At 35.4% G+C, this 27,338-nt stretch overlaps 1 protein-coding gene across 2 annotated transcripts; it reads right to left on the minus strand.

Annotated features, from left to right (window-relative positions):
• Positions 1–1,441: 1,441 nt before the first annotated feature.
• LOC111993086 (ubiquitin carboxyl-terminal hydrolase 5) lies at positions 1,442–27,338 on the minus strand. 2 transcript variants are annotated; one of them, XM_024024940.2, is made up of 15 exons: positions 27,053–27,338; positions 25,186–25,440; positions 23,050–23,194; positions 22,880–22,939; positions 22,674–22,769; positions 17,533–17,563; positions 17,144–17,424; positions 12,242–12,382; positions 11,988–12,158; positions 5,288–5,545; positions 5,046–5,194; positions 3,983–4,558; positions 2,955–3,231; positions 2,390–2,619; positions 1,442–2,029 (listed from the first exon to the last, which is right to left on the minus strand). In XM_024024940.2, exons 1-14 carry the CDS (start codon positions 27,190–27,192, stop codon positions 2,437–2,439), a joined length of 2,763 nt encoding a protein of 920 aa, XP_023880708.1. In that variant the 5' UTR covers positions 27,193–27,338; the 3' UTR covers positions 1,442–2,029; positions 2,390–2,436. The 2 variants fall into 2 exon arrangements, with proteins under 2 accessions (XP_023880708.1, XP_023880707.1); XM_024024939.2 differs by having other exon boundaries at positions 17,144–17,563.

Genomic DNA, 27,338 nt, shown 5'->3' on the forward strand with positions numbered 1-27,338 from the left:
ACCAATGTCTCTTAGGCATACCCGATCCCTTAGCCGATGCCTATATTTTCAAAAGACTGGTGTGTTCATGTCTCTAAGCCATTGTGTCGATTTTTGGGGTTTCCCATCTTCCCAATTTTGTTGATCCCTCTATTTCCCTTAATTATGAGGATCCTTCACCCCATTGCAAGATTTAAAGAAAATAATTGAGCCATCCAAATCCAATTCTTCAAACAATCTCAAACACCATTTATTCCAACTGCCCAATCTAAAACAGTTGCTTTACCATCAACCCCAAGCTATTTCAAGGATTTTTTTTTTTTTTTTTTTTGGCCATAAATAAATCATTTTATGATTTTAAAATAAAAAAATCAAAAATCAAAATTCCACTTATGAATGAAAAAATGTTTAGAGCCCGTTTGGTACATATGTTTAAATATCAGTTTTCAGTTTTTTTGAAAATATGTGTAGATGAAAAAATATGTAAAAATACGTGTAATGTTATTTAAAAACTGAAAACATGTGTTTAAATTCACATACCAAACAAGGTCTTAATAATTAGATAGACACCATATACAACTTACCTTTGTGTAATTATCCTAAAAATTTATTTTGCTTATTACTCGTTTTAAGGAGAGTTTGTTTTTAATTATTTAGAAACTGAAAGAATAAATTATTAAATAAAGAATTTGAGGTCCTATAGATTTTTTTTTTTTTTTTTTATTAATAGATAAGATTCGTCATATCTTTTAGTTGAAATAAAGATGACATATGACTCTATGAAGTGAATTTTGGGTTGTTATTCAATGGAGTGGAATCAAAGATTGCAGTTACCTCATCTATAATGGTTTGAAAGCTTCTTTTTTTTTTTTTTTTTTCCTAAAGCATGTATCACTTTAGTATATTAGTGTGATACGTGCAAATGAAGCAAGGAAACAGTTCGGTCATTTGTTAATTCATTTATGGAGATAAGTGGACTCGAATCGCTAACATCGGCAACTGGTTAAAACCCTGCCTCTTAGGCCCACGATTGATTCTAGCAGCAATGGTAAGTGACTGCTCTGAAGTAGTTTTACCTTTCTTCTTTTTTTTCTTTTTCTTTTTTCTTTTTAAAATCATTTTAGAAATGTAACAGCATTCAGCAGTGATAAGTGACTTCGCTAAACTTCCATTCCATTTTTCCCTTAATAATGAGGTGCTAATTGCCAGACTAGAATGCTGCCAAACCTGCTCAAAAAGCAAAGAATTATTCACAACTTAATTTTATGCCACAGTTGTTTTATATATAAATATATATATATCCTGCCATTAGTTTCCACACCGACTTTCCGACCCTTGCACCATCTCATTTTGATCTCCAATTGAAATTCATGAGCACGTATACTACCCCCCGCATGATCTCACATTCCACCACGTGCACACAAAATGGACAAAGTAGCCCTAAAGATTAACAAAAAATAAATTATACAAAGAAGTAAAACGACTCTGCTCATTCAGTTCCTTTGCAATTCAAGGTCCACAACCACATCCATTTGAGAATTATAGAAGGTAAGAGAGGGAAGAATCATCCTTTAAACCCAAAAAATAGACCTCTTTGAGCCACATCCTGTCAATTGGACTATTCTACAATTACATTTTGTTTGGAATTTATGCTTTCCTAAACTTCAAAATTACCAAACTGACCACAGTGATTGATTTTATGACCCCCTGTGAGTTTTTGCAGTATTAAACAATTCAAACTCCAGGAAGTAGTCAGAGATGATTGTTCATACATGGGCTTACAAACAGACTGGTATGTTTTTACAAAATAAAGTAGTATAATCCTCAGGTCTTTAAGATGCCACGCTTAAATTGTCCCACGAAAGTGAACTAGGAGGCTCCTTGACGTGTAATGTGATGACCAATCAATCCTTGAGCAGCCTTGCGGCTGTGAAACTATAAAATCGTCTTCAAAACCGCAAAGGACTAGTTCTTTCATGCTTACTTAACATGCCATCATAACCATCACTAGAATCAGACTCCTCATCAATACAGTAAACTGCCTAGGGATCTGCAATATGCCAAACATGAGCCAGATCTTACTAAAATATCAATGAAAATCCATCAACTAAAACTCAGTATTTTTAGAAGCAACAGCTGCATAAAATTTACATCCTGGCCCTTCCTCTTTTCTTTTCTTTTCTTTTTGTTTGCTTGGTACATCAAGGCCAGATAAGAACATTCCGCTTATTCTCATAATTTGATTGGCAGTTGCCTTTAAAATTGTACTAAAATGTCAAAATGTAAGTTCAAGTAAGACAATTTCCAAGCATTAGCACTCAAAGCTAAATATGTGTGTGAAATCATTTCAGCCAAAGGCTTGTAAAGTTCCATAATTCAAAGAAAAGTCACAAAATTAATGCATGCACACCTGGGTAATGCTCTCTCGTTTGAAGAGAATCATACATGTCCACAGACTCATTTTTGAGAGCTAACGTGATTGCCGCCTGCACAGGACTGTGCCCCATTGCTAGCAGAGGTACCATCATTCTTCACCCTTCGATAAAAGAGGACATATGCATGAGCTGTCTTTACTTCTTCCTCGTGTATGGGTGATACCTGGTGGTCATCAAAATTGTACCACCTATTCTCATCTAAAAGCTGCACTTAATAGAAAAAAGTATATATCAGGACAAAATACTGGAAAAAGTAGAAAAAGTCCACTAAAAAGTAAACTGAATAGTTAGTTGGTAGAAAGGCTTATCCACATCTGCAGGCTAAAATTGGACAAAAAACAATGGTGTGCCATAAAGGTGAAGGACTAAAGGTTTATATGTACTCAGTATAACAAAGACACTAGACATCAACAATGATTAGTAAAGCAACACCCAAATCAGTGTCAACCACAATAGTTTGCAACTGAGAGAGCAGCTGATCTTTGGAGGGGGGAAAATGACAAAATCTTTGAGAAAGAGGTACAAAGCTTTTTCACTGACCTTGATATGTGCAGTATAGTGCCCACTACCCATGCCACCATAATGATTAGTTAAAGCATACAGTTCGTAGAGTTGCCGTCGGGATGTGATTTTGTTTGCAACATAATTTGTCAAGTCAAAGTCATGAATGGGGAAGTTGACAAAGGTTTCTAACTTATTATGCTTTATGGACCTGCTGTATGAGAATCTCTTTAGATGGATGACCAATACTTCTGGAAGCCTCCATAGATCAAGCTTTTTACTTGCTTGCCGTCGCTCTTCGCATTGAGGACAGAACCTTCATCAGATACACAAACAAATCAGATTAGTTGTTCAACAGGTAGCCATTCTTTCAAAAGGATTTTTGTATTGATCAAACAGTTTAGATATTGATATAAGAATTTTAGACCACGAATATCAATAGCAAGTGCAAAGTAGTGGAAATCCAACATTCTTCATTCAAGGATGCTTCGTAAGTACAAAGACTTTTTGCACTACCAAAAAATGATTGAGCAAAAAACAAAATCTGAGAACATAAACTAAGAGCTGTTCCATTAAGTAACCAAGGAAAGCATTTTGCATTCATTAAATTTGCAAGACATGACTTACAAATTCACATGGTGTTTCAAGGTTAACTCACATTTTCTTATATTTCACCACCATCATAAGGCACTAGTCAAAGGGGCAAGTTGCTCCCCAAAAGGTTGAAAGATTGAAACCATTGATATTCACCAATTCAGTCTCAATACCCCTATTTCTATTTGTATTTTGTCTTAAGACAGTAAGCATTATTTGCATAAGGCAATAGAAAGTAACATTCTTTTGAACAACTAAGCAATGTTGGTCAGTAATGCAATCCACCAACTAGAAGAAATACAATTTTGTTGGATCACCAGTTTATATATCAATCTTAAATTCTTGACCCTTAGGTAGGATCACCACCATATCAATCAAAGTCCATCATGAACAACATGCCTGCACACAACAACATTTACATTGACAATGACGACACCAAGAACAAGTAGAAAGAAAAAGAAAAAGAAACTAACCACATATCTTCAGGGACCAATGGTTCTTCACGCAGAAAAGCTTCCAGGCATGTATACAAGGAGAGAGGTTCAGTACGAGCTTTCTTGTTAGGAGGCCCATTAAACACTTCTGGCAAATTTTCTAAATAATGTGTATCATACTTGTCTAGAAGCTTCTGTGACCAGTCAACATAAACTAGTATCGAAGTTGATGATGAGGACAATCTAACAGGTTTATCTTCTCCCACTGAAAGATCAATGCAAGCATTGCTTTCATCAACCAACTGAAGAGGTAGTTTCAGTAACGCTACTGCTTCAGACTTAGTGCTTTCCTTATTTATTGAATTTGACATAGAGGAATCAGTGCATGCTTCACCAGAACTGATATCATGACTCTGGTCTGATGCTGCTATAGAGATGCTAGTATCAAAAATATCATTTTTTCTTCGGCTTTCAGTTGTTGCCATTGGAGAAAGCATTTTGTGAACAAGTAGCTGTATATCACCTCTGGTAATTATATCATCACATGAGATTGATGAGACAAGAGGTGTTCCATAAGGCTTCCACCCTGATGTGGTTTGGGCATCATTTGTTTCCCTAAGACACAAAAATATACAAGAACAAATTAGAAAGTGGCTCAACACAAGAAAAACTTCTCGAAATTGGTATTTTTCTAAACTGATAATTGCATGTTAGCATTGGATCAATTCCACCCACCATCTGGCATCCTTTTGGTCCAGGATGTCATTTTCTTTTCCTCTCGTTTTTTCATTTTTGAAAACTAAAATTAGACTGGGATGCCATTTGACTGAAGACAATTTTGGTCACAGAAAAAATGAAAAAGAGAAACTGTAATCTTGACTAACTATGGAACTATTTGTTTCTTCAGGATATCTATGATAGTTAAAGCATAAAGCAGTCGATGTAGTAATTAAAGCAGCCAACATAATTTTAAAAAATTGGACTCAATAACTACTGCCAGTTTTCTGGAGGCCCTGCCTTCTGGAACAAGAGATAAAAGATAGAAAAAGCAGCCCAAATTTTTCTGTCACTGATTAAAATAGTGTCATGAAATTATACGTACTGCTCTCTACGGCGGTGTATTAACTGAAGATGTTTTGTATTCTTCACCAACTTTGGCATCTTGTACGCAGCAAGGTAGTCATCATCTTTGATGGTGGACAACATTATTAGAGGATCTTCTAAAAACTTTTGAATCAAATGGTTTCGTATCTGTGAACAAAACATTTGTATAATTCAATCTGATTAAACATATAAAAATTAAGCCGCATACACACAAAATTCAGAATGTTTACTGCTGCAAACCTCAACAAGCAAAAGCTTCTCACTGTGCTTCAGGGAACATGCACTGCTAAGGGCCTGGATTAAGTCCCTGCAACGTCCCTGCTTGGGGACAGTCACAGTGCAAGATGATGGCAGGGCACTTCCATCACAAATAAAAACTGTTACTGTCATAGTGCGGGTGATGGTCTGCTGGAGAGGTAGGGAGAGGTACATGAATGGATCAAATGTGACCGAGACTTTATTGCATACTGGACACACCAATGTTGACTTATATTGGCCCTGTAATGGAGACAATTTAGATGTATAAGTTCAAAAGCATTAGTAGGCAGGTGAAATAATTTTTTTTTTTGGGGGGGGGGGGGGGGGGGGGGGGGGGAGGGGGAGATGACAACAATGAAAATCAATAGCATGCTCTGTGGCAGGATGTGATTAGGAGATTTATCTAATGTGAGAAAAAGTGAGGCATAAATTGTACTAATTGAACCTCATTTAAGCCTTTCACAATTTTATTGGTAAGTTACACACCCAGTGGATCTTAAACCCATGTCCGGATCCTCCACCTTGCTATTACAAGGAAGAAATTTCCATTTGAACTTATGATCATTGACTCTAAGGGCCTGTTTGGTAGAGATATTCAAACAGTTTTCAATGTTTAAACATTGAAAACTATGGGCCCAAAAAAAAAAAAAAAAAAAAAGAAGGTGTTTGGTAGCAATGTTTAATTATGGGTATTTAAGTTACAATTCTCAAATTAGGGTGTTTAAAACATGTATTTTGAAAAGTCATCTATACTAGTTTTTAGTTTTCAAGTAACGTTGTTAAATGGTCTTTTGTAAATAAATTGAAAATTGTAAGGCCCATTGACAAGACCAATCTCTCTCTCTCACGCTTCAACCCTTTTTTTTTCTTTTTCTCCCATGGGTCCACCTCTTTGTACTTCTCTTTTCTTTTTTTTCTCTTTTTTTCTCTCCTTAAATAAAATAGTATTCTTTTACTCTACAGCCATTACTACTATAAAGAAGACATATATACATACCAAACACACAATTATATTTTTTCACATTTTAAAAAATGTTATTTGAAATACGGTACCAAACAAATTTTTTGCAATGAGTACTTTAAACAAGGGTTTTTACAACACTTTTTAAACCACAGGTTTTACATCAATTTGAACAACAATACTTAAACACAACTACCAAACGAGCCCGAAGCATTTTACATTAATTAGGGCAAGAAATCTGAATAGATCATAATTGAACCATAATACTAAGGCTAAAGCACAATAATGTAATAAAAAATTTTCATATAATAATATAAAGATCATATTATTTTAGCTTCTAGATTTTCTACAAGATGAAAATGTTTATGCAATAAAGCCTCAATCCCAAAATTTTGGGGCCAGCTATAGATCCTCAATAGATTAGCCAGGAATGGCCACATGTATTATTTTCCTCCACTCTATTTTATCCGAAGTCATACTCTATGCTAAAGAAATCCATTACTTCTTTAATTGACATGTCATTTTTTATTACTTCCACTAAAGTTATTTTTGGTCTTCTTCTACCTATTTCATTCCCTTGACTTGGATCAACTCACTCTTCCTTACCAATGCATTAATCGCTCTCCTCTAAACATGACCAAACCATCTCAAGCGACTCTCCCTCATATTTTCATCAATAAAGGCTACCCTCCTTATCTTTAAGGAGATTTCCTCACTTCAAATCCTATCTTTTTATGTATTTCCACTTATCTATCTTAACATTCTCCTTTCAACTACAATCAATATATTAGTATGTTGCTTCTTAATAGAGCCCGCCCAACATTCAGTACCATAGAGCTATGCTAGTCATAAAGCAATCTTATACAATTTTACATTTAACTTAATATGTTTTTTTTCTCTTATCTTTTTTTGATAGGAAAAGCTTTCAAATTAAAGAGGAATCCTTTTTCTTTTTTTTTTGGAGATAGTTTCATCCTATAGCGTCCGTCCACTTCTAATAATAGCTCTTTATCATCAGACCAAAACACTAGTCGGTTTTTAGTGTAGGCGGGGATTGAACTCCAAATCTCTTATTCAACCTATGTATTTTTGCTCTTATCTTGATTGACATCCTCTTCAATCTCTCCATCTTTATGGATTATCGATCCAAGATATCAAATGTGTTTGATCTCTAGTATTTCTTGACCATCAAGTCTTACCACCCTTCGTTTTTTTTTTTTTTTTTTTCTACTTTTACTAAACTTACATTTCATGTAATCTATTTTAGTCCTACTTAATCAAAAACCTTTAGATTCTAGAGTGTCATGCCAAATTTCTAACTTAGCATCCCTCTACTTCTAGTTTTATCCACTAAAATATTACTGGTATATTATAAATATTTCATTTTTGTAGAAAGAATAAATTGATGATTAGCCATTTTCTTGAAACTTTAGAACTTGAGAATAAGCATTGGAAAGTTAGATTTTTAATAAAGAATGCCCTGCTTCATTTACTATTAAATAGGATGAATCAATCATACCCACTAAAGTTATGATGCTTCGTGAGAAAACTCAAAGGGGCACTTATAACAAGGTAATTTCAACTTACCTCAGCCAAGCTTCATACATCAACCCTACTAAAGTTATGAGGCTTTGAGACGAAGACAAGGGGCACTTATAACAATGTAATTTCAACTTATCTCAGCCAAGCTTCATCTGAACTGATTTGTAAAATTTATAACGATTTAAATTCTTTTATACTTTTAATGGAGGTATTGTTGATAGGAAGTAACTGTAGGACACGAAACACAATAATGCAGGACAATGAACTCTCAAAAGGTAACTTGATGTTTGAGGAAACAAAAGAAGAACAATAGGACCTGGGAATCACCACCAAGCATGCAAAAGATAACAGGAAGTAACCATAGAACAAAAAAAACAATAATGCAGGACAATGAACTCTCAAAAGGGAACTTGGTGTTTAAGGAAACAAAAGAAGAACAAAAGGATAGGACCTAGGAATCACCACCAAGCATGAGAAAGGTAGGAAACCTGGAGTCACCACCAAGCACCAAAAGAAAACTTCGAACCCAAATTTTATAAATCCATGACCAACTATCTACAATAGTTTACTTTGGGCCCTTTAAATAGAGTTCCCAAATCAATATATATATATATATAAGCAGAGACCTCATGCGGGAGTGCATGAGATCCTACCAAGTGGCGCTCTAATTTTGCATTTAGCCTCTTTTTACCTCTTTCATTAAGTGTTTTTTACTGTTACTCAAAAATTCACATTAACTTATTTTACTATTATCTTATTAATATCTCATTAATTGCCTAAACTTACACCACATCTTTCTCTATTTGTCATGTCTTTTACCATACCTACTGTTTTAGTTTTTTTTTTTTTTTTAAATAATAATAAAATAAAATAAGTAAAACTAATAGTAATAACTAACGAGATAAGACCCTTGAGAGAGATAGAAAGATACAAAATTGTTGTGGATTGTTAACTAAAACGCACTATTTCACTATATATTACCAAAATAAAAGACCTAAGATTAACAAAACATTTGAAAGAGCGAGAAAGAGGAATCTGAAGGGTCACTACCTTCGTTATATTGGCTTCCCACCACCATCAAGATACCAAAACCCCTATTAGTAATTTTTTTTTTCTTTTTTCTTTTTAAATTAGGGGCTTAAATATGATTTAGGTTTAGGTAATTTGATTGGATAGTTTTTGTTTTAGGTATATAAGTAGAGAGAATATTTGGTGCACAATGTAAAGTCATATTCTGCCATGGTTTAATTTTAAATCATATGTAAGATACATGCATACACACTTGTTTACACCATGTCTTAATGTTGAATTATCGATGAGTGGAAGACGGTCAGAGAGTAGGATATACTTTCATTTCATGGTATGAAATATGTGAACACCACACAAATTAGTTGATTTTCATGGTCCTATTACTCTTTTGTATTTATTTTTGGTTTCATGATTTTTTTTTTTTAAATAATAATCTTACCTTAAGAAGGCTACAAATATGCAATGAAACTACTAAACTAATTTTTAATATCTCAAAATGTATACATTTCTTTACTCTAATGTAGTTCATTTTTTCTTCATAAATATGTACAATATTATCCAAAACCGTCTTACATAAAATATCACAAAATTATCCATTCGATATACGTGCATCACACGGGCAATTTACTAGTTACATTAAATGCATAAAGAAAATAAAAACTCATAATGCCTATTTGAATTTCGAATCTTCAGTCATATTCAAACTCAAATGTAAAATTCTAAAACACATTGGATTTTAGATTAAATTTGGATATACTGGTTTTGAATACTTGAATTCAAAGTCCGACTCCAACGAGTCTGCACCAACTAATAAAAACATGACTGATAATGAGCTTAATCCATCTCAAAATGTATTCTGTACAAAATAACATATTGCGCAGAGAATTTTCGTTTTATAAGAGTACATATTGTTTAAAGATACAGACTATTTTTGGAAAACATCTGGTCAAGGACCACTGACAACCTGACTTTAAATCAAGTTATTTACAGTTAGAATCATTTCCAAAATGGAGTCCAAACAGTTTCTTAAGGGATGAAAAGATAAGAAACCAGGAAACCTTAAAGATTTCTGATGAAAATTATCCAAAGGGTCATCACCACAGCCAACAGTAAAGATAAACAACACCTTTTCTTATATATAATTTTAAAAAATAAAATAAAATAAAATAAAAACAATACTGATTTTGTGTGTGAGAAACTTGTGAGGTTTAATATTGAAGAAATGAAGGAAAACATATGGACAACAGGCTTGAATATTCTAGAGCTAATAAGCAGCACCCTTTCCCCTATTTTGAGAGACATTACCATAACAAGTAAGCTTGAATATCTTAGAAACAATGGAAGACATAAGGAACCTCTATTCCTGGAAAACTACCTCGAATGACATATGGACAACAGGCTTGAATATTCTAGAGTGAATAAGCAGCACCATCTCCTCTATTTTGAGAGACATTACTATAACAAGAAAGCTTGAATATCCTAGAAACAATGGGAGACATATGGAACCTCTATTCCTGGGAAATTTCTTCCAATGAAAAATACTAACAAAATGGTATAAACATCCCAAGAAATTGGCACTTACTGGTGCCAGAAGGAAACACATACAAGTTACTGCTACAGTTTTTATTCAACTTGCTTAATGCTTACAGCGTAAGATTTCATAAAATATTGTTTTTTTTTATGAGTGATTTCATAGAATATTGTTAGTCAATACCAATGTCAACCAAGTTCAAATACTAGCATGGAGAGGCTTAAAACCATATCTAGATTCTAGACCCAAAACAATAATTACAATGTGATGGAGGTCTTTGACAATACTACCAAGACTACTATCCAGAAAAGCAAAACACTAAAGAATCATCCTACAAATTCAATTAAGGTTTTCAGTAGGTCTGATAGGACAGTTTTACTGGCTTCCAGAACACGTTTACTTGGGTTTCAAGTCTATATTGTCACCATATTAACATCTTACTGATTTATTTTCAGGTTGGCAAGGTTCTTTCCGTAGACATTGAAGCATAAATCTGTAGAGGGCTGTACCATATTGTGTCTTATGGTGAATTTGGCGAGAACCAAACTCAAGATGTTTTGAGGGGAAGGAACGGTCTATTCCGGAAATTAAATCTTTCCTTCTCCACACCTTGCGGGATTGGAGTTCGGATTTTAATCTTTTTCCATGTTCTAATTTTTAAAAATGCTTGATCTTTGTAATTTAAGAGTTTGATGAACTGCTACCCATGTACACCCCCAGTGTACCTGGATCTTTGATTAATACAATTTCGTTTTTATCAAAAAATAAAAATAAAAAAATCTTGAGGATGCAATGACAAAGAAGCAATTTTAGTTCCTTTGGTGAATGGTTTGATATGTGTCAATGTGTGATATAATCTAGGTTAAGATGCCTAAAGACTTAGATTTTATGCCTGTTTAATGCTAGATTCTTTCTGTCTTCTCTCTAACTTTTTACTTTCTACCTCTGTATTTTAGCTTCCAAACGTCCAACCAGTATCCCAACCATCAAATACTAATAAAAGCCTAACCATAAGTTACATAACAGCCTTTTTTCAAACTAGTTACCAAATCCTTAAATCCTGATAAGTTTCCATTGCCATTTTATGGGAATCCAAAAGATTGGTGTGAGCTATTTTTTTCTTCTTTTTTTGTTTAAGCTCAATTGTTATGCTACATTAATGAATGGACGCAGAAAATCTAAGCAAAACCAAAAAAAATTTGGTTAGAATTATAAGTTTGATTGTCTCTCACTATTAGTGAAGCTTAAGATCTAACCAAGGACATTGCCCAAGATCCAACCATTTTTTTTCAAGTTCTTCAAGGTCGAAGCTTCTCACATGAGAAATAAACATGGACTAGTATCAGTGTATACCGAAGATAGACTGCCCTATACATTCAGTGCAGAGTATGTCAAAGGTGAAAATATTATTTAATAAGTGGAAGAACTCTGCCTGCAACCTATAAGCAAGAGATTTGCCCCCAAAGCTTGACCTGGAGTCCAAGTAGCCCATCCCCAAAAACAGCAAGACATACAAGAATAATTGATTCCAGAAAGAGGGTGCTTGCATACAGTAAAGAAGTACAAAACCATAAACTACACTCAAGTTTAGATTTAAAATATATCAATGTAATACTCACTTGGCACACATCAACAATTATAGAATCATTACGAGCAATATGATTTGCCCAATACTCATCGGCAACCTCTTCATCAGGTCGGCCATCAGCATCCCTGGTCTTCATATAAGGTTTGTGTTTGACGCGATTCAGATCTTCGTGAAGACCATCTAGCAAAAATGCTAAAAGCTCCTGACAAAATAACACACCATTTTACTGATGCAAATTGCATGGAAACCATGGAATGAATAAAAGCTTCAAGTCAAGCACTAAACCTGAGAATCATGCTGATTGTATCCGGTAAATTGAGGTGCAAAGCGAGCAAGCTTCGCTTTAAAGGATCGAGGAGCAACTGGTGCCCGTCCAGGTGCCCACAGCTTTCGAAGTAACTCACCGAAAGCTAGAGCTAGCTCACCCTACATAATGACTACATCAATTCACAAGAATAATAGCATAATAGCACTATTATCAAGTTATACTCATGATAGAATTTTCATCAACAAATTTATTTCAATAGAAAGAATATCTACCAGAAATAAGTGTGACATTTTGTTTTTGATAAGTAAAGAAAAATTATTGAACCAAAAATATAATCCCATGTACACCAGCTGTGTACGTAGGGAGCAGTACATTCAAACTTTCAAATTACAATGCTCAAGCATATCTAATAAAGAATAACAGGGAGGAGATTTGAAGGCAACACTCCAATCCAGTAAAGTGTGAAAAAAGAGAGATTTAATCTCAAGAATGTCCGTTCACTTCCCTCGAAACATCACGCATTCAGTTCATGCCAAAGACACCAAATAATGCAATGTGGCACAACCCTCCAAAAAGCTCTATTTTGATGTCTACTAAAGGTACCTTGCCATGCTGCCAACAAATCAAGGACTCTCTCTGTGGCATAACCCATACAAGACCAGACAAAATCCACACCATTGCCCATAACTCATAAGCTATGGGATAGTGAAGAAGCAAATGATCCACCAACTCCCCACTCTGTTTGCACATATAGCACCATTCTAAGGAAATAATACTTCTCTTTCGTAAATTTTCTATAGACAAAATCTTCCCTAAGGCAGCACTCCATGAAAAGAAAACCATCCTAGGAGGAACCTTTGGTAGAACCAATGCACCTCAAAACCCTGACTCTTGACTAGCCTCCAACAGAGGTTATCAACACCCTCACCCTTCACTAAGGTGGAATGAATTAAATGCATAAAAGCAGTCATGCTCTCCAACTCCTAATCCTAGACTGATCTAGAGAACTGAACATCCCAATGAAGAATCCCATTAGGGAAATGCATAATCTCAGCTATAGAAGATTCCTTATCACGAAAAATTCTATATAACTCCAGGAAGGCTTCTTTAAGAGGAAAATAACCACCACAAGTCATGCCAAAATTTTACCCTAGTACCATCACCTACATCGAATTGAATAACCCGGGAAAAAATCAACCAAAGATATACATATGGATTTCTAGAGATACAATATGGACCCGGTCAAAAAAGTCAACCACTCCCGTCTTATGGAACTTTATTGACGAAAAATTAACAAGAAGCAAGCCTTCTTAGTACACAGGTAGTGTACTAAGGATGGATGGGAATCAACAAAAAGTACAAAGATCTAAAAATTACATGAGAGGAGAGAAAGAATGACCACTCATCACAGCCATCTAATCATAGAACACAAGAAAAACAACCATCAAACATATTCAAGATCCAATCTTTTCATTACCTAAACCCTTAAACATCAAAACTTATTCAAGATCCCTTCATGATCTCATCAAGAAATCTAATTTCGTGCTAAATTCCAAAGGATCCTACATCAAAATTGGCATCAGAGTCCCATTAGGTTGGATAAAAAAGGGGGAGGATGCAAAATGAGAGTTTCTCTTGTTTGGTGTGGTGGAAATGAGGGAGGATGGAAAAGGGTCTGAGTGGAGATTTTCCACCCATGTTTCTCTTGCGAAACTGGAAACTGTTATGGCACTTTAAGATGGAAAACACATTTACTGAGATTGATAATAGCTACAAAATATGGCAAGAAATGGGGGGATTTGAAACCTGTTAAAGGGACACATGGCTGTAGCCTATGGAAATGTATCAGAATAGGATCGAATAGACTACGCGTCCTTTGATGTAGGTGATGACACTCAAGTACAGTTCTGGAATGACAATTGGTGCTGGAATCGTCCTTTGAAGGAGTTGTTCCAGAGTTGTTTGTATGCTCTTCAGACAGTGATCCATCAATTTAATCATTGATTTTTGGTCAGATAAATGGGAAGGTGCGGAGTTGGGATGTTAGATTTCACAGAGATTTTAATGATTGGGAATTCGAATTGTTACGTTCCTTCATAAATCTTCTTTACGCATACACTTCTATGAGAGAAGGTTGTGATAGATTGAGTTGGACATTGAATGGGAGTGGTAAGTTTGAGATTCATTCATTCTACGCTGTCTTACATGGTACTAGTGCAGTCTCTTTCCCTTGGAGGAGTATTTGGTGTGTTAAGGCTCCAAGGAGAGTTTTTTGTATGGACAACATCTTGGGGTAAGATCCTTAGATCTGAGAATCTCATGAAGAGAGGTTTTACTTTAGCAGGTTGGTGTTGTAGATAGTCGATCATCTATTGGAGCATTGCTCTCTAGCTCATGCTTTGTGAAGTTATGTTTTTAGTTCTTTCAAGATTCAATGAGTTTTACCAAGGACAGTCATATATCTTCCATTCAATGAGTTTTACGGTCTTAGCAGGGCAAGGGATTCTTCAATGGCAGAGGTTATGGGCTGGTCTAGTGGGAAGCTACATTGGAATCTTCATTTTCATCGATCTCCGCAAGATTGGGAGGAAGAATCTTTTGACCTGTTCATGGAAATTGTTTATTCTTCAAAAGTGCGGGGGGTCGGCCTTGATAAGATTTGTTGGAAGCTAGCTAAGAATGGAGGGTTTGAGGCTAGTAGTTTTTATCTTTCTTTCTACCCTCCTTCCCTCTCTTTCCTTTGGAGGTTGGTGTGGCAATCAAAGGTTCCTCCTGCTGTCTTTTCATGGTCAGCTTCTTTCGGTAAGATTCTTACAACTGATAACCTTCACAAAAGGCGTATTGTTGTTCTTGATTGGTGTTACATGTGTAAGAGGTGTGGAGAGTCGGTGGATCATCTTTTGCTTCATTGTCCCTTAGCTTGTGAGTTGTGCGTTGGTGTTTTGTTTGTTTGGGCTGCATTGGGTTATGCCACTTAAGGTTATTGAGGTGTTTGAATCTTGGCAAGGTAAATTTGGGCAGCATCACAATATAGATCTTTGGAGACTTGTGACGCACTGTTTGATGTGGTGTATTTGGAGGGAAAGAAATGCTTGCTGTTTTGAGGGATGTGAATGGTCCTTGCTAGAGATTAAGTCCTTTTTCTTACACACTCTCCTTGTTTAGTGTGGCCCTGTCGCATTTTTCTTGTTTTTCTCTTCCTTTGTTACTTGATCATTTTTGGTTCTTGATTTTTGCCCCCACAATACATCTCCAATGTACTCGGGTTGGCTATGTTTTTCTTAGTAAAATTTTTCATTATCTATCAAAAAAAAAAAAATCTTCCATTTACTTGGAGGAATTGATTTGGGAAACATTCTTCATATTTGGAATCTATTTCCTTCATGATTGATGTGGACCTTGTGGAGGGAAAAAAATTGACATACTTTTGAAGATGCAAAATGTTCGACGACTCAATTGCAAACATTGCTGCTTAGAGCTATGTTTGATACCCATGTGTGGAGTTTCACCACCAGCATTTCCATTGTACATTTCAAAGAGTGGCTATGTTTACATCACAACTTATTCTTCATAATTCTTTAGACTTCTTTATGTTCTTTGACTATGAGGTAGTCTTCTTTTTCAATAAAATATCATTACTTATAAAAAATTTACAATAATAAGAATAATAAAAGAGTCTCAAAAACCATCCATCTATAGAATTCAAAGTCAAAGTTTCACAAGTACTAGCACTAGAGATCAAAAATCGATCCGCAATAGAAATCCACACAAGTCTATGTAAAATTCTAGACTCAAATAAGCTTATTTGGAACAAAATTTCAAAATAATTTATTACTATTTAGTTGTACCAGGATACATCAGTGTAGCATATTATGTTAGCCAAAGAAAGGAATCGACAATGGCAACAGCCAAGCCTTAGTCCCAAAATTTTGGGGTCGGCTATGAATCCTTAACAAACTAGTCAGGCATGTATTATTTTCTGACATTCTATTTCATCCAAAGTCATACTTTCTATTACTTCCTTAATTGAGATGACCTTTATTTATTTCTATTTTATTTATTTTTGGATTTCCTCCACCTTTTTTGTTCTCTCAACTTGAATCAACTCACTCTTTCTCATTGATGCAAAACAAGGAATTATAGATTAAAAATAAAAACAATAAAAAAGTAAAAAGTATAGAACCATGCAATCAACACAATTAAAAAAATAAAATAAACAACCTACTTCAACAGTGATGCAATCCACACAACAATAAATAATTAAACCTAAACTCAAACGTGAGTGCCCTTTCAAACAAAAAGTCAAATACATATTAATTCATATTCTGATGACTGATGGCTGCATTGTGTTTCGTTTATAAAGAGAAAAGAAAAGGTGAGCATAATAATTCATGCACAAAGGACACCGAGAATGAGATAACATGAGGGATCAGGACTTGTATGTAACAAAGCCACAAAGGGTACTGGATCTTAATGGAATTGTAGTATTTTAAAAATATCAAATAAAGGCACCTTGAAGACCAAAAATTATTTACAAAACTATGGAAAAGAATAAATATATATGGGAAAAACAAAACAAAAACCCTACAAACTAATCCAATAAATTCAACCTACAGTGCCTTAGACACCAAACTCTAGCTTTCACATAAAATCTCAAAAGGCTTTATAATCATTAATCAGGCTTTGATAAAAAAAGATCAATTTTTCCTTGTCTTTAACTTTTTTGTATATAGGTAAGTTACACATGCACCCATTGGAAATTGAACCCATGACCTCAAGCTCCACCTTGCTCTTACAAAGGGAGGAAGTGCCATTTGAGCTAAAGCTCACTGGCCAACAGATCAGTTATTTCACATTTATAATTGTTTTAAATTTTATTTTTATAAGTAATAAATTTTATAATTGTATATGATACTTACAACCATGCCCAAAGGGTTCTGCCAGTTGATCTCTTGATGATAATCTTCTCGAAAATATCTAGCAAACTCTGGTGTATGAACAAGGCATTGTATTGCACTGTTCATAAAACAAGTGTTCCCAAGGTTCATCAACCCAGTCAAACCACCAGTAGCACCCCTTGTACTTACGCCGCTGGTACCGTATGCATTATCCGACTCTCTTACTGGAGAAGTCAGGTTAGTAATTTGTGGCAGCTCCATCGCGTTGCTTCTAGCTGCACCCTTACTGGCGGACAAGCCTCCTGCAATTGATAAGCTTGACTTAGACGGCTCTATAAGAAAAGAAGTAGCTTCCCTCTGTGAAGATCCATTGTCCTGAATAGAAGATATGGAACCAGCCAGTGCAGTACCATTCACATGGTTAAGGACCTCCACCAGAATCTGTTTTAAATTATTAAAGAACAAAAGAAAAATGTCTGTTAAAAACCAGAAAAAGTATGACATTAACTAGATGGCCATTATCAAATATATAGAAGCCAGAAGGAAAAATAGCCAAATGATTATTATAGGGGGTGAGGCTATTTCATCTTCTACTGTATGTGACTTTCTCAAATTTTAATGCATACATGTACTACATGACTGTCCCTGTTTTGGTGTTTTTGTAACAGTGCATGCGCTCATGTGTAAAGATGACTCTACAGATAATGTCTTCAGCAGGAAAAACACCAACCATGACAAAATTAATACAAATTACAAGAAATAGATCATTTTATGGCAAATGCACATTAATAAAAAGGCTTCATAAATAGGCTGCACCTCGTGAAACTAAGTGTTCAGATGTTGCAAGCTAATGTCGGGCAGCATCAGTGTTGGTAAATGCGCAGGGCACACTTAAGCGCAAAGGCCTCTTGGAGCCTAGGCACAAAGCGCAAGCATGCGCATTGATTCAAGTGAAGCATACATTCTAGAAGAATAATTTAATAAATTTAAAAATAATTATTAACGAGAACTACAACAATCAAATTATCATATTAATTGAAAAAAAAAAACATTTATATAAGCCGTACTTTTGCAATTTTAACACAAAAATTGCAAGTCAAGTCATTTTAATTTTTTGGATCAGATATGAGTACTTCCACGTAATATCCTTTCTTAAACCTCTAATAGCCATAATTCCCTATGAGTAATTACTAAAAGGGTGAGGCTTAGGTCCAGTGCATGTAGTGCACTGGTGATGAGGGAGACACAAGAAGATTATTATTTAGTATTATTTATGTTTGTAAGCCCATTGTATTTTTATGTTTTAGGTCCTATTAGTTTATTGGGCTTTTAGTTATTGGGCTTTTAGTATTTTAATTTAGAAGTAAGGTTATTTTTATAATAAGGCAATTAGGGTTTCCTAGCCAATTAGAACTAGGGTTTAGCAATCCTTTATAAGAAACTTATTGTACTCCTTGAGGAGATAGTTGATTTTTGATGAATGAAAACAATGACTGTTTGGTCTTTCTTTGGTCTGGTGCTGACTCCAGGTCTACCCTAGGTGCTGACTCCTAGTGGTTTCCCCGCTTGGTGCTGACTCCAAGTAAGGCTTAGGTGCTAACTCCTAGGTCATATCCCTTTATTTTTCTATTGTTTAGTTTTCGTTCTGGTTGTCCTGCGTCAGTTTTGGTATCAGAGCAAACACCAATCCGTTGAAGAATTACCGCAGGAAAGAATCAGAAAAAAAAAAAAAAAATCACATACCCAAAAAAAAAAAAAAAAAAAAAAAAAACTGCTATCCTATAGTTGTGCTACCCATCAGAAGACTAGATATTCAAGCCAACCAAAGACTCCAATCCAACACCCACCACCGTGGAACCCAACAACCACCACCGCTGAGATTGACCCATCATCCGCCGAAACCCACAGATCAACACTTGGCCGCCGCTGACCCACCAGCCACCAGACTAGAAACAGAGGAGTTTGAAGCCCACAAGAGCCGCCGATGTCAATACTGGATTTGCGCCGTCGCGAACCACCTGCGCCAACTTGCTGTCAACACCGCTCTCACCATGCTGCTTCATGCTTCGCCAGCCCTATCACCGCGATCTGACGTGCGAGCTCCGATCTGCACCTCGAGCATCGCTGACCGTGAATGCCGATCCAAACTTCCAGTTTTGTCCAATTAGACCCACTCAATTGAGGAGACAAGCCCGTGACTATCAAGTGCAGTAAGTTAACCACTGACAAGGAGAAAATCACAGCAGCTATTTGTTGAAACACTATTTTAGAGCATCATGGTAATATCTGACGCACCTTATTTTGATGGTGATGATACTTATCCACGAGATTTTGTCAACTGGATAAATGGGATGGAGCAATTCTTTGAGCAAGCAAATTGGGCAGATAATAAAAAGGTTAAGTATGCCAAGTTGAAGTTAAGAGGTCACGCACAAAGGTTTTGGGAGAAGCTTGAATATTTCCGCTATGTGGATTATGAACCTGCCATCATTGTGTGGGAAGATATGAAAGAAAAGCTTTGTGATGAGTATTTGTCACCATACTATCGAGCTAAGTATCTACCCCAATCTCAGTGTGGTGCTTTTCAAGTTGAAGCAAATACGATGAATCCTCATTCTCATCCCATTCCATGTCCTCAACGCAATTTTGAACAATCTACCAAGGAAATATCTACCAGGGAAGTAACAGAATTAACTGTAAAGCTCATGAAAGACATTCAAGACAGGATTGCTCAACACAAGAAGACTCAATCCGATTCAATTGGGAAACCAAGGACACTAGATCACAATGAACTTCTTGCTGCCCCAATAGGAGACAACATTGACGATGATATCTTAGTCGTTGAGAATCCTCTAGCAACACCAAAGTCTAATGTTGACACAAACGTACATGCCTCAACAAGTGTTACTTTAACATGCATGCAGGGAAATGAATCTATTGAAGAGCAGCAAGGTGAAGAGATGGCGCCTAAAGAGAGTATTACATTAGAGGGTGCACATGATGTGAAAGTTGAAGTTGTTGAATGTGTTTCTGATCAACCCTCCACAGTCCTTGAAGATCTACATCTTGGTGAAGTTAAAGAGGTTAAAACTACAGTGCTTCCTATGGTTCATAAGGTTCAAGACGAGATTATACTGATTCCACACATTGATTTTGTCATTCCAAATGAGTTTGATGCGGTGGAATTCAAGGTTTTTCTTTTCCCTGTGCTCCCTAAGGTGATTCTAGATTTGAAGCAAGTGTTACTTGTCAGCATCCTAATCCTTCAACACTTTAGAACTCGAGGTCGAGTTTTCTCCAACCAGAGGAGAATGATGAGGGAGACACAAGAAGATTATTATTTAGTATTATTTATGTTTGCAAGCCCATTGTATTTTTATGTTTTAGGTCCTATTAGTTTATTGGGCTTTTAGTTATTGGGCTTTTAGTATTTTAATTTAGAAGTAAGGTTATTTTTATAATAAGGCAATTAGGGTTTCCTAACCAATTAGAACTAGGGTTTAGCAATCCTTTATAAGCAACTTATTGTACTCCTTGAGCAGATAGTTGATTTTTGATGAATGAAAACAATGGCTGTTTAGTCTTTCTTTGGTCTGGTGCTGACTCCAGGTCTACCCTAGGTGCTGACTCCTAGTGGTTTCCCCGCTTGGTGCTGACTCCAAGTAAGGCTTAGGTGCTGACTCCTAGGTCATATCCCTTTATTTTTCTATTATTTAGTTTTCGTTCTGGTTGTCCTGCGTCAACTGGACCCGTTAAGATGGTAACATGTTTTCAAAAGTGGATACGTGTTATAATCTCAACAAGTCCAGTGCAACTGGACACTAGACCCAAACCTCACCCTTACTAATATTAGTTAATAATTTAATCACTTAATAATTACAAGTCTTTAAGAATTAGTCTACTAAAGTAACTAAACAATTACCACAAATATATTATATCATACTTTTTTTTTATGAATGAGCCAAGAATATCAGGACAAATCAGTATGATAATTGGAGTATGATAATTGGTACCAAGCAGATATTCACAAGGAAAAAAATAAAAGAAGAAGAAGAAGAAGAAGAAGAAGCTGGGTGGGTTATTGTTTCAGGGAGAAAAAACCAAGAAAAAATGAAAATAAAAATAGAGAAGAACTAGGGGTTGTGGATTTTAGCAAAAGTTACACTCAAAGAAAAAAAAAATTTTTTTTTTTTTTTGATAAGTTAGACTAAAAATATGCCAAATCAATGGTTTATATCAATAATGTCAAGATCCTATAGTTTTAATTCAATTTTAGTTTTTTCTTTTCTTTTCTTTTTTTTTTTGAAAAATATAAAAAAGCTCAAAAAAGAGCGCTTTCAGCTTTTTGAAAAAGCGCTTTTCTTGTGCCTAAATCGCACTTCTCTGAATGTGCCTCGCTTTAGAGGCAAAAGCATTGGAGCCAAGCCTTGGGGCTTTGCGCTTTACACTAAAGTGCATATAAAGCATGCTTTTACCAACACTGGTAGGCATGCTGACCATCAACAGAGAGTTGTCCTGAATACCACAGGTAATGAGCACCAGAGAGTGACAGAGCATAAATGAGGCAACTAAGCTTATAACAATTATGCTGGGGCTGCATCAACATGACTATCAATCAAGGGACATCTAGTAATGAGCAGCAGAACCACATGGCTCACTGTTCTGTTTTTGGCCTTACAAAGAATGCAATAAATATATGTTCACTTATTGAATATATTATTAGAAATTTCTAACACAACAAGAGTATCGAGTAAGCAACCTTAAGTGTATGACCGCCTTCTAAGCATAATTTAAAGGAGAAGATAAATTCAAAAAAAAAAAAAAAAACTTTCAATCCTCAAAAGCAAAGAAGAATCTTAACTTTGAATCACCAAAATCATTTGACAACCGTCTTTCATTGCAACCTAAATGACCAAGCCCTATGAGCATCTGGATCAAGAGTTTCCTCTATATTAAGGAATGCATGGACACCAACAAGACTTTTTTCTAACAACCACCTCCCTACCACATCAAAATTGATCTTAAACCAATCAAAAACTTTATATCATTTCAAAAATATCATAAAACCACAAACTAAACAGTCTTATACAAAAAAAGCCTTCAAAAAACCAAGCACTCAGGTTTCAACCATCCATCCATTAATTGCTTAAAAGAGGAAGCGCATTATCTGGATATTTCAAACCCCCAGGAACATGACCAGCCTAATTGATATCAACTGCATGGCTCACTGTTCCGTTTTTGGCCTAATATAGAATACAATAAATAGTTTTTCACTTATTGAATATATTATTATAAATTGTCCATAACAAACATATATAGCAAGCAACTTGGAATTATATGAGAGCCTTCTAAGCACATTTAAAAGGACAAGACAAAAAATTTAGCCTTTATCACTCACAAAAGCAAGGATGAATTTTAACTTTAAGAACTGCACCTTAGATATTCAACAGCAATTACGTCAAATGCAAAATCTTATTTCATATGCTAAGTGACTTCTTTAGAGAAAACATAGTAGTCATAAAAGGATAGCAAGTGTGCAATGTAAACCTACATCCTGATCCATCTGTACATTGGCATCATCAAGCGTCTTATCCATGTCATTCATCAACGCATGTTTTCGACGGCCATAGTAATCCCAAATGCACACCTGCAACAGAGTAATACTCCTGAGACTGAAAGAAAAGATTCCCAAAGATGAATATTTATCAAAAATAGACTACAAGTTATACACGTAGGTAGGATATATGAAGTCTTTACATGTTCCAAGTTAAGATCAAAAATTTCACAGGCTTTCCTATGAAGCTCTCCAATGGTTTCCTGCCCACCAAGTTTGAAGACACAATTCAATATGCATATACCTTGTAACAAGAGAGGTGCAACAGGCACTAACAGGAAGTCATATAAACAATGAGGTCTCAATATTATACCTTCTTGCTTATTCTAATAGTAGAACGGTCACCTTTTGGCATCACATGTAACTGAAGACGCAGAGGATACACCTCAACAGCCAACTCTGTCTGAGAAAGACCAGAACTGATTACTTTCCGTTCCAGTGTTGGGCCACCACCATACCTAAGACACGCAGAAGGCTATAATTGTCTCCTTAATGCTTCATGTAAATGATAGACTAGAAAATACAAGAAGTAGTTTTAATAGATTCATCCATTCATATCAAACATGGGTAAAATATTTAGTCTTGAAGTTTAAGGATGGTTTCAACCTGGTCCCTCTAAATCTAAAAGTTGCAATAAAGTTCTTAAAATTTTTAAGTTATTACTGTACCATCATTCTGTCAAACAAAGTTACAAATCCAATGGAAATTGCTGATGTGTCTACTTTTGGCTGATATGACACATGGCATGTGCCACATCAGGAAATAATAAAAATTTTAACGTTTAATTTTCAACTTATGTATTGAATAAAACTATAAGTTCTTTTTTATTAAAAGAGGTACATAATATCTACTGAAATTTCAATCAAATGGATAAGGCATTGAAAAGATAAGGTTGTGGAAGGAAGATATTTTTTGGAATTATCAAAAAAAAAAAAGATATTTTTTGGTTTTCCTTTTTTGTGTTGTAAATTTAAAGGGAAGGGAGAATAGATAAAAAAATAGAGAGCAGTGGGTGACGGAGGCAAAACAATGAATTGATATATATATATATATATATGACAAGAAATGGAGGCAATGGAGAAATCTGGAGTAAAATAAACGGAAATGGTTCTTGACGGATGCTTCTTCTGTGCAATCTTTTCTTTTACTATTCAACTGCATTCACTTAATCAGGATGAAAAGGAGAGACACAGATCTGAGAAATGAGTCAATGCAGATTTTAATTTGGATTTCATAAATCAGTCAGAGGAAAACAATTTTTAGTGATCCACTAAACTTTGAATTTCAACCAAATAAGCAAACATGGAGAGATTTAAGTGAAAGAAAAGCATGTGAGATGTAAGCAGAGTGATTGGGGGTTGCAAAGGATTTTGTTGAATGTTCTTCATGTCATGTATGTGCCATGTCAGTCTCCATTAGTGCCACATTAACCAGATAGTATATAACTTCATACAAAAATCCACTGAATAAGATTTTCATAAGTTTGGTTCCATAACAATTTGGACTATATCAAATGGTTTGTTTGAAATAATCAAGATTGTAGGAATCAAATTGAAACTGCTAACTACACAAAGGGAGCTAAAATGTATTCAAGTAAACATATATTTAATAAAAGCATGAGGTTGCAAATAAAACCTCTATATTTACGAGGATAGAGGATCATTTTAATTAGTCTATATCATTATGTAGAGATGACTATGGCCAATGAGTTTTAAATCAAATGGAACTTCCTCCTCCCACAATAATGGGATAAAGGGTGAGGCTGTGGGTGCAAAACCCACTAAGAGCATATGTAAGATACCAATAAAAAAATGTATAGAGATGATTATGGATTGATCAAGCACCTTACATCATATATGTTCACCACAATGTCATCAAGAGGGACCTTGCTAAATTTAGAGCTCTTTTCATATAACAAATGGCTAAACTCTAGATCCAACTGAGAAATCATTCCAGTTTACATTTTTTCTAACACATCAGAACATTTCAAATTTTTTTTATCTTTACCCTCAATCAAGGAAAGGGAGGATTTTATACCATGCCCCATGGTATGGGAAAGATCATTAAACCAAAAACATATTGTGATTCCGAAGATCATTGACACTATTATCAGCGGTGTATTACAGCTCAAGAAACTATTTTCTCATTCTAGTTTTTCTAATAGACCAGAAAGGAATGCTACGAATTTTCTCCAGCATTCCTTCATAAAACAAGACAAAAAGTACATACACTGATTGATCAAAAAGTAGCCTGCTGATATTTTCTACTCATGATGTTAGTATTTTATTGTAATAGCAATCAACATTAGAGAACTAACATAAAATATGTTGCTAACCATCTTCATTTAATATGAAATAGCATAATGCTAAGAATTACAGGGAATAAATGGAACCAAATTATGGAAGGACATTCTCACATCCAAAATCTTGTACATTCCCACTTAACTTACCACAAATATAGTTGGTGCCAAACTTCTTGCGGAAGCAATACATAATCACGGCCTTCTAGTAGAGTATCGTGAATCTCAATAACCATACGAGAATTCTCAGATGCTGTATCATATATTAAATCAGAATTATCAATACCAGCAGGCCTCTTTAGAGAACTCGAACTGACAAAATCACCATGATCAGTCAATGAGGATCCATCATTTGCATTGTTTGGCTGGTCTTGGTTCACATATTCAATCCAATGCTGCCACCATCTGTAGAAATCAATTATAAACACAATAAAAATATATTCACATTTAATATAACCCAAATCTAGAAGGACAGAAAATTGGGAGCAGCACACAAGGAATTTCAGACTATAGACAGCAAAACATACCACAAGATACTAGCTATTGAGTGCTGAAAATAAATAAATAAATAAACTGCCGCATCATTAAGGTAACAGCTGATGCTAAGGCTTTGATTGTTCCTTCTTTTTTTTCGGCTTTTACAACAAGTGGTGAAGAGGGGGATTTGAATTCAAGTTCTCCCTCTGGGGGAGTTCAGGCAGTGCTGCTAAGCCACAAAGCTCTTTGCATGTTAGGGCTTTAATTGTATGAGAGGCTTTTCATTTCAAAAATTCCTCCACATCGTTAAGGTAACATCAGGACCAAATTCCAAAATGGACCTCAAAGAGATTGGACATGATGGCTTCATGGAAAAAAGGAGCAATGTTACCTCCATGAATCCCACCATATATTTAACTTAACCTACACTGAACAAAACATGAAATATGAAGTAATGAACACCCCCCCCCCCCCCTAAAAAAAAAAAAAGCAGTTTGTTTTAATTCATCTATAACAAAATTCAAGCCATGGAGCCACATCCAAGTTCTAGAATAGCAAGCTATGTTCCAAGTATAAAGCTACAACAATTATATCCAATTTGTCCACAAATAAATCTAAAACACCCCAACATAGTGGGGTTGCTATTTTTAAGTGGTAAGTTACACACACACTCAATGAGACTTTAACACACAAACTCACCCACATCTTTTTAATACAAGAACTCACCCATTGAAAAAACACCCCAACGTAGCATTTCTTTTTTGTGTGGTAAGTTACACACGCACTCCGTGAGTCTTGAACCCGTGACCTCACCCCTTTTCTTCGATAGCATAGGGAACCTTTCTAAAGAAGAGCCCATTGGACTAGCCTCTAGCCAATAAAACCTACAGGCAAGTGACCCCACTTGCCAGAACCAATTGTCCAGTAATTCAGGGGCATTCACCCCTGACAAGTTACGCAGTTTATGCTCATTCCCAGAAGCATCCTCGTCCCATTATATGGGCAAAGGAGGGCAAAAACACTCCCAACATATATAGCTAGTGTCCTTTACCATACTAAACGTGTATGGTCCTCAGACTCCAAACTTCTTCTTTTTTCTTTATTACTAAGTTACAAACTTACACACACCCAGTGGATTTTGGACCCATGAATATGAAATTACCCTCCACCCACTCTTATGAGACCAGAAAAGCTGCATTTGAGGCAGACCCAATTTGCAAATGTTGAATAGAAGCCCTAGAGTACTACAAACACACAAACATTTCAACTGAAAAGCCCTCACAACCAAGCTAAAAGCCTAAAACTGTAAAAAAAAAACACTGAAAATTCACCCTTTTTTTTTTCCTCTTCCATAAAGACCATACTGAAATTGAGGATTTCGGTTTCACAACTCTCAAATTCCTACAATCCTTTCGATTTTATACCAAAAAAGTGTTTTCCAAAAAAATTGAAATTTTGAAATGATTCATAACCAAAAAACATTAAAATAAATAAAATAAAACAAAAAACAAAAACAAAATTACAAATTTGAGAAATTTACCTCTGAGTGATTAAGAAAAAAGTGTCGCCCTCTTTGCTATTAGCTTCGGAGGCCAAAGCAATGTCACGGATCGTAATCCTCTCTTCCTCTGGCGTCAGCTCCATACTGCTCGCGTTGCAGCACATCTTCACCTCCGCCATTGCCCTCTCTCTTTTCGCCTCAAATCTCAGTTTGCTGAGTGAGCGAATGAGTGAGTGAGAAAAATTTTTTGTGTTTTTCTTTTTCGTTTTCTCAGTAACCAAACGAGGTGGTAAGGACAAAACAGGCTGAGAAATGGCAAAAGGGT

This window comes from Quercus suber, unplaced genomic scaffold (assembly GCF_002906115.3).
Source record: "Quercus suber isolate HL8 unplaced genomic scaffold, Cork oak 2.0 scaffold_296, whole genome shotgun sequence".
Taxonomy (NCBI): domain Eukaryota; kingdom Viridiplantae; phylum Streptophyta; class Magnoliopsida; order Fagales; family Fagaceae; genus Quercus; species Quercus suber.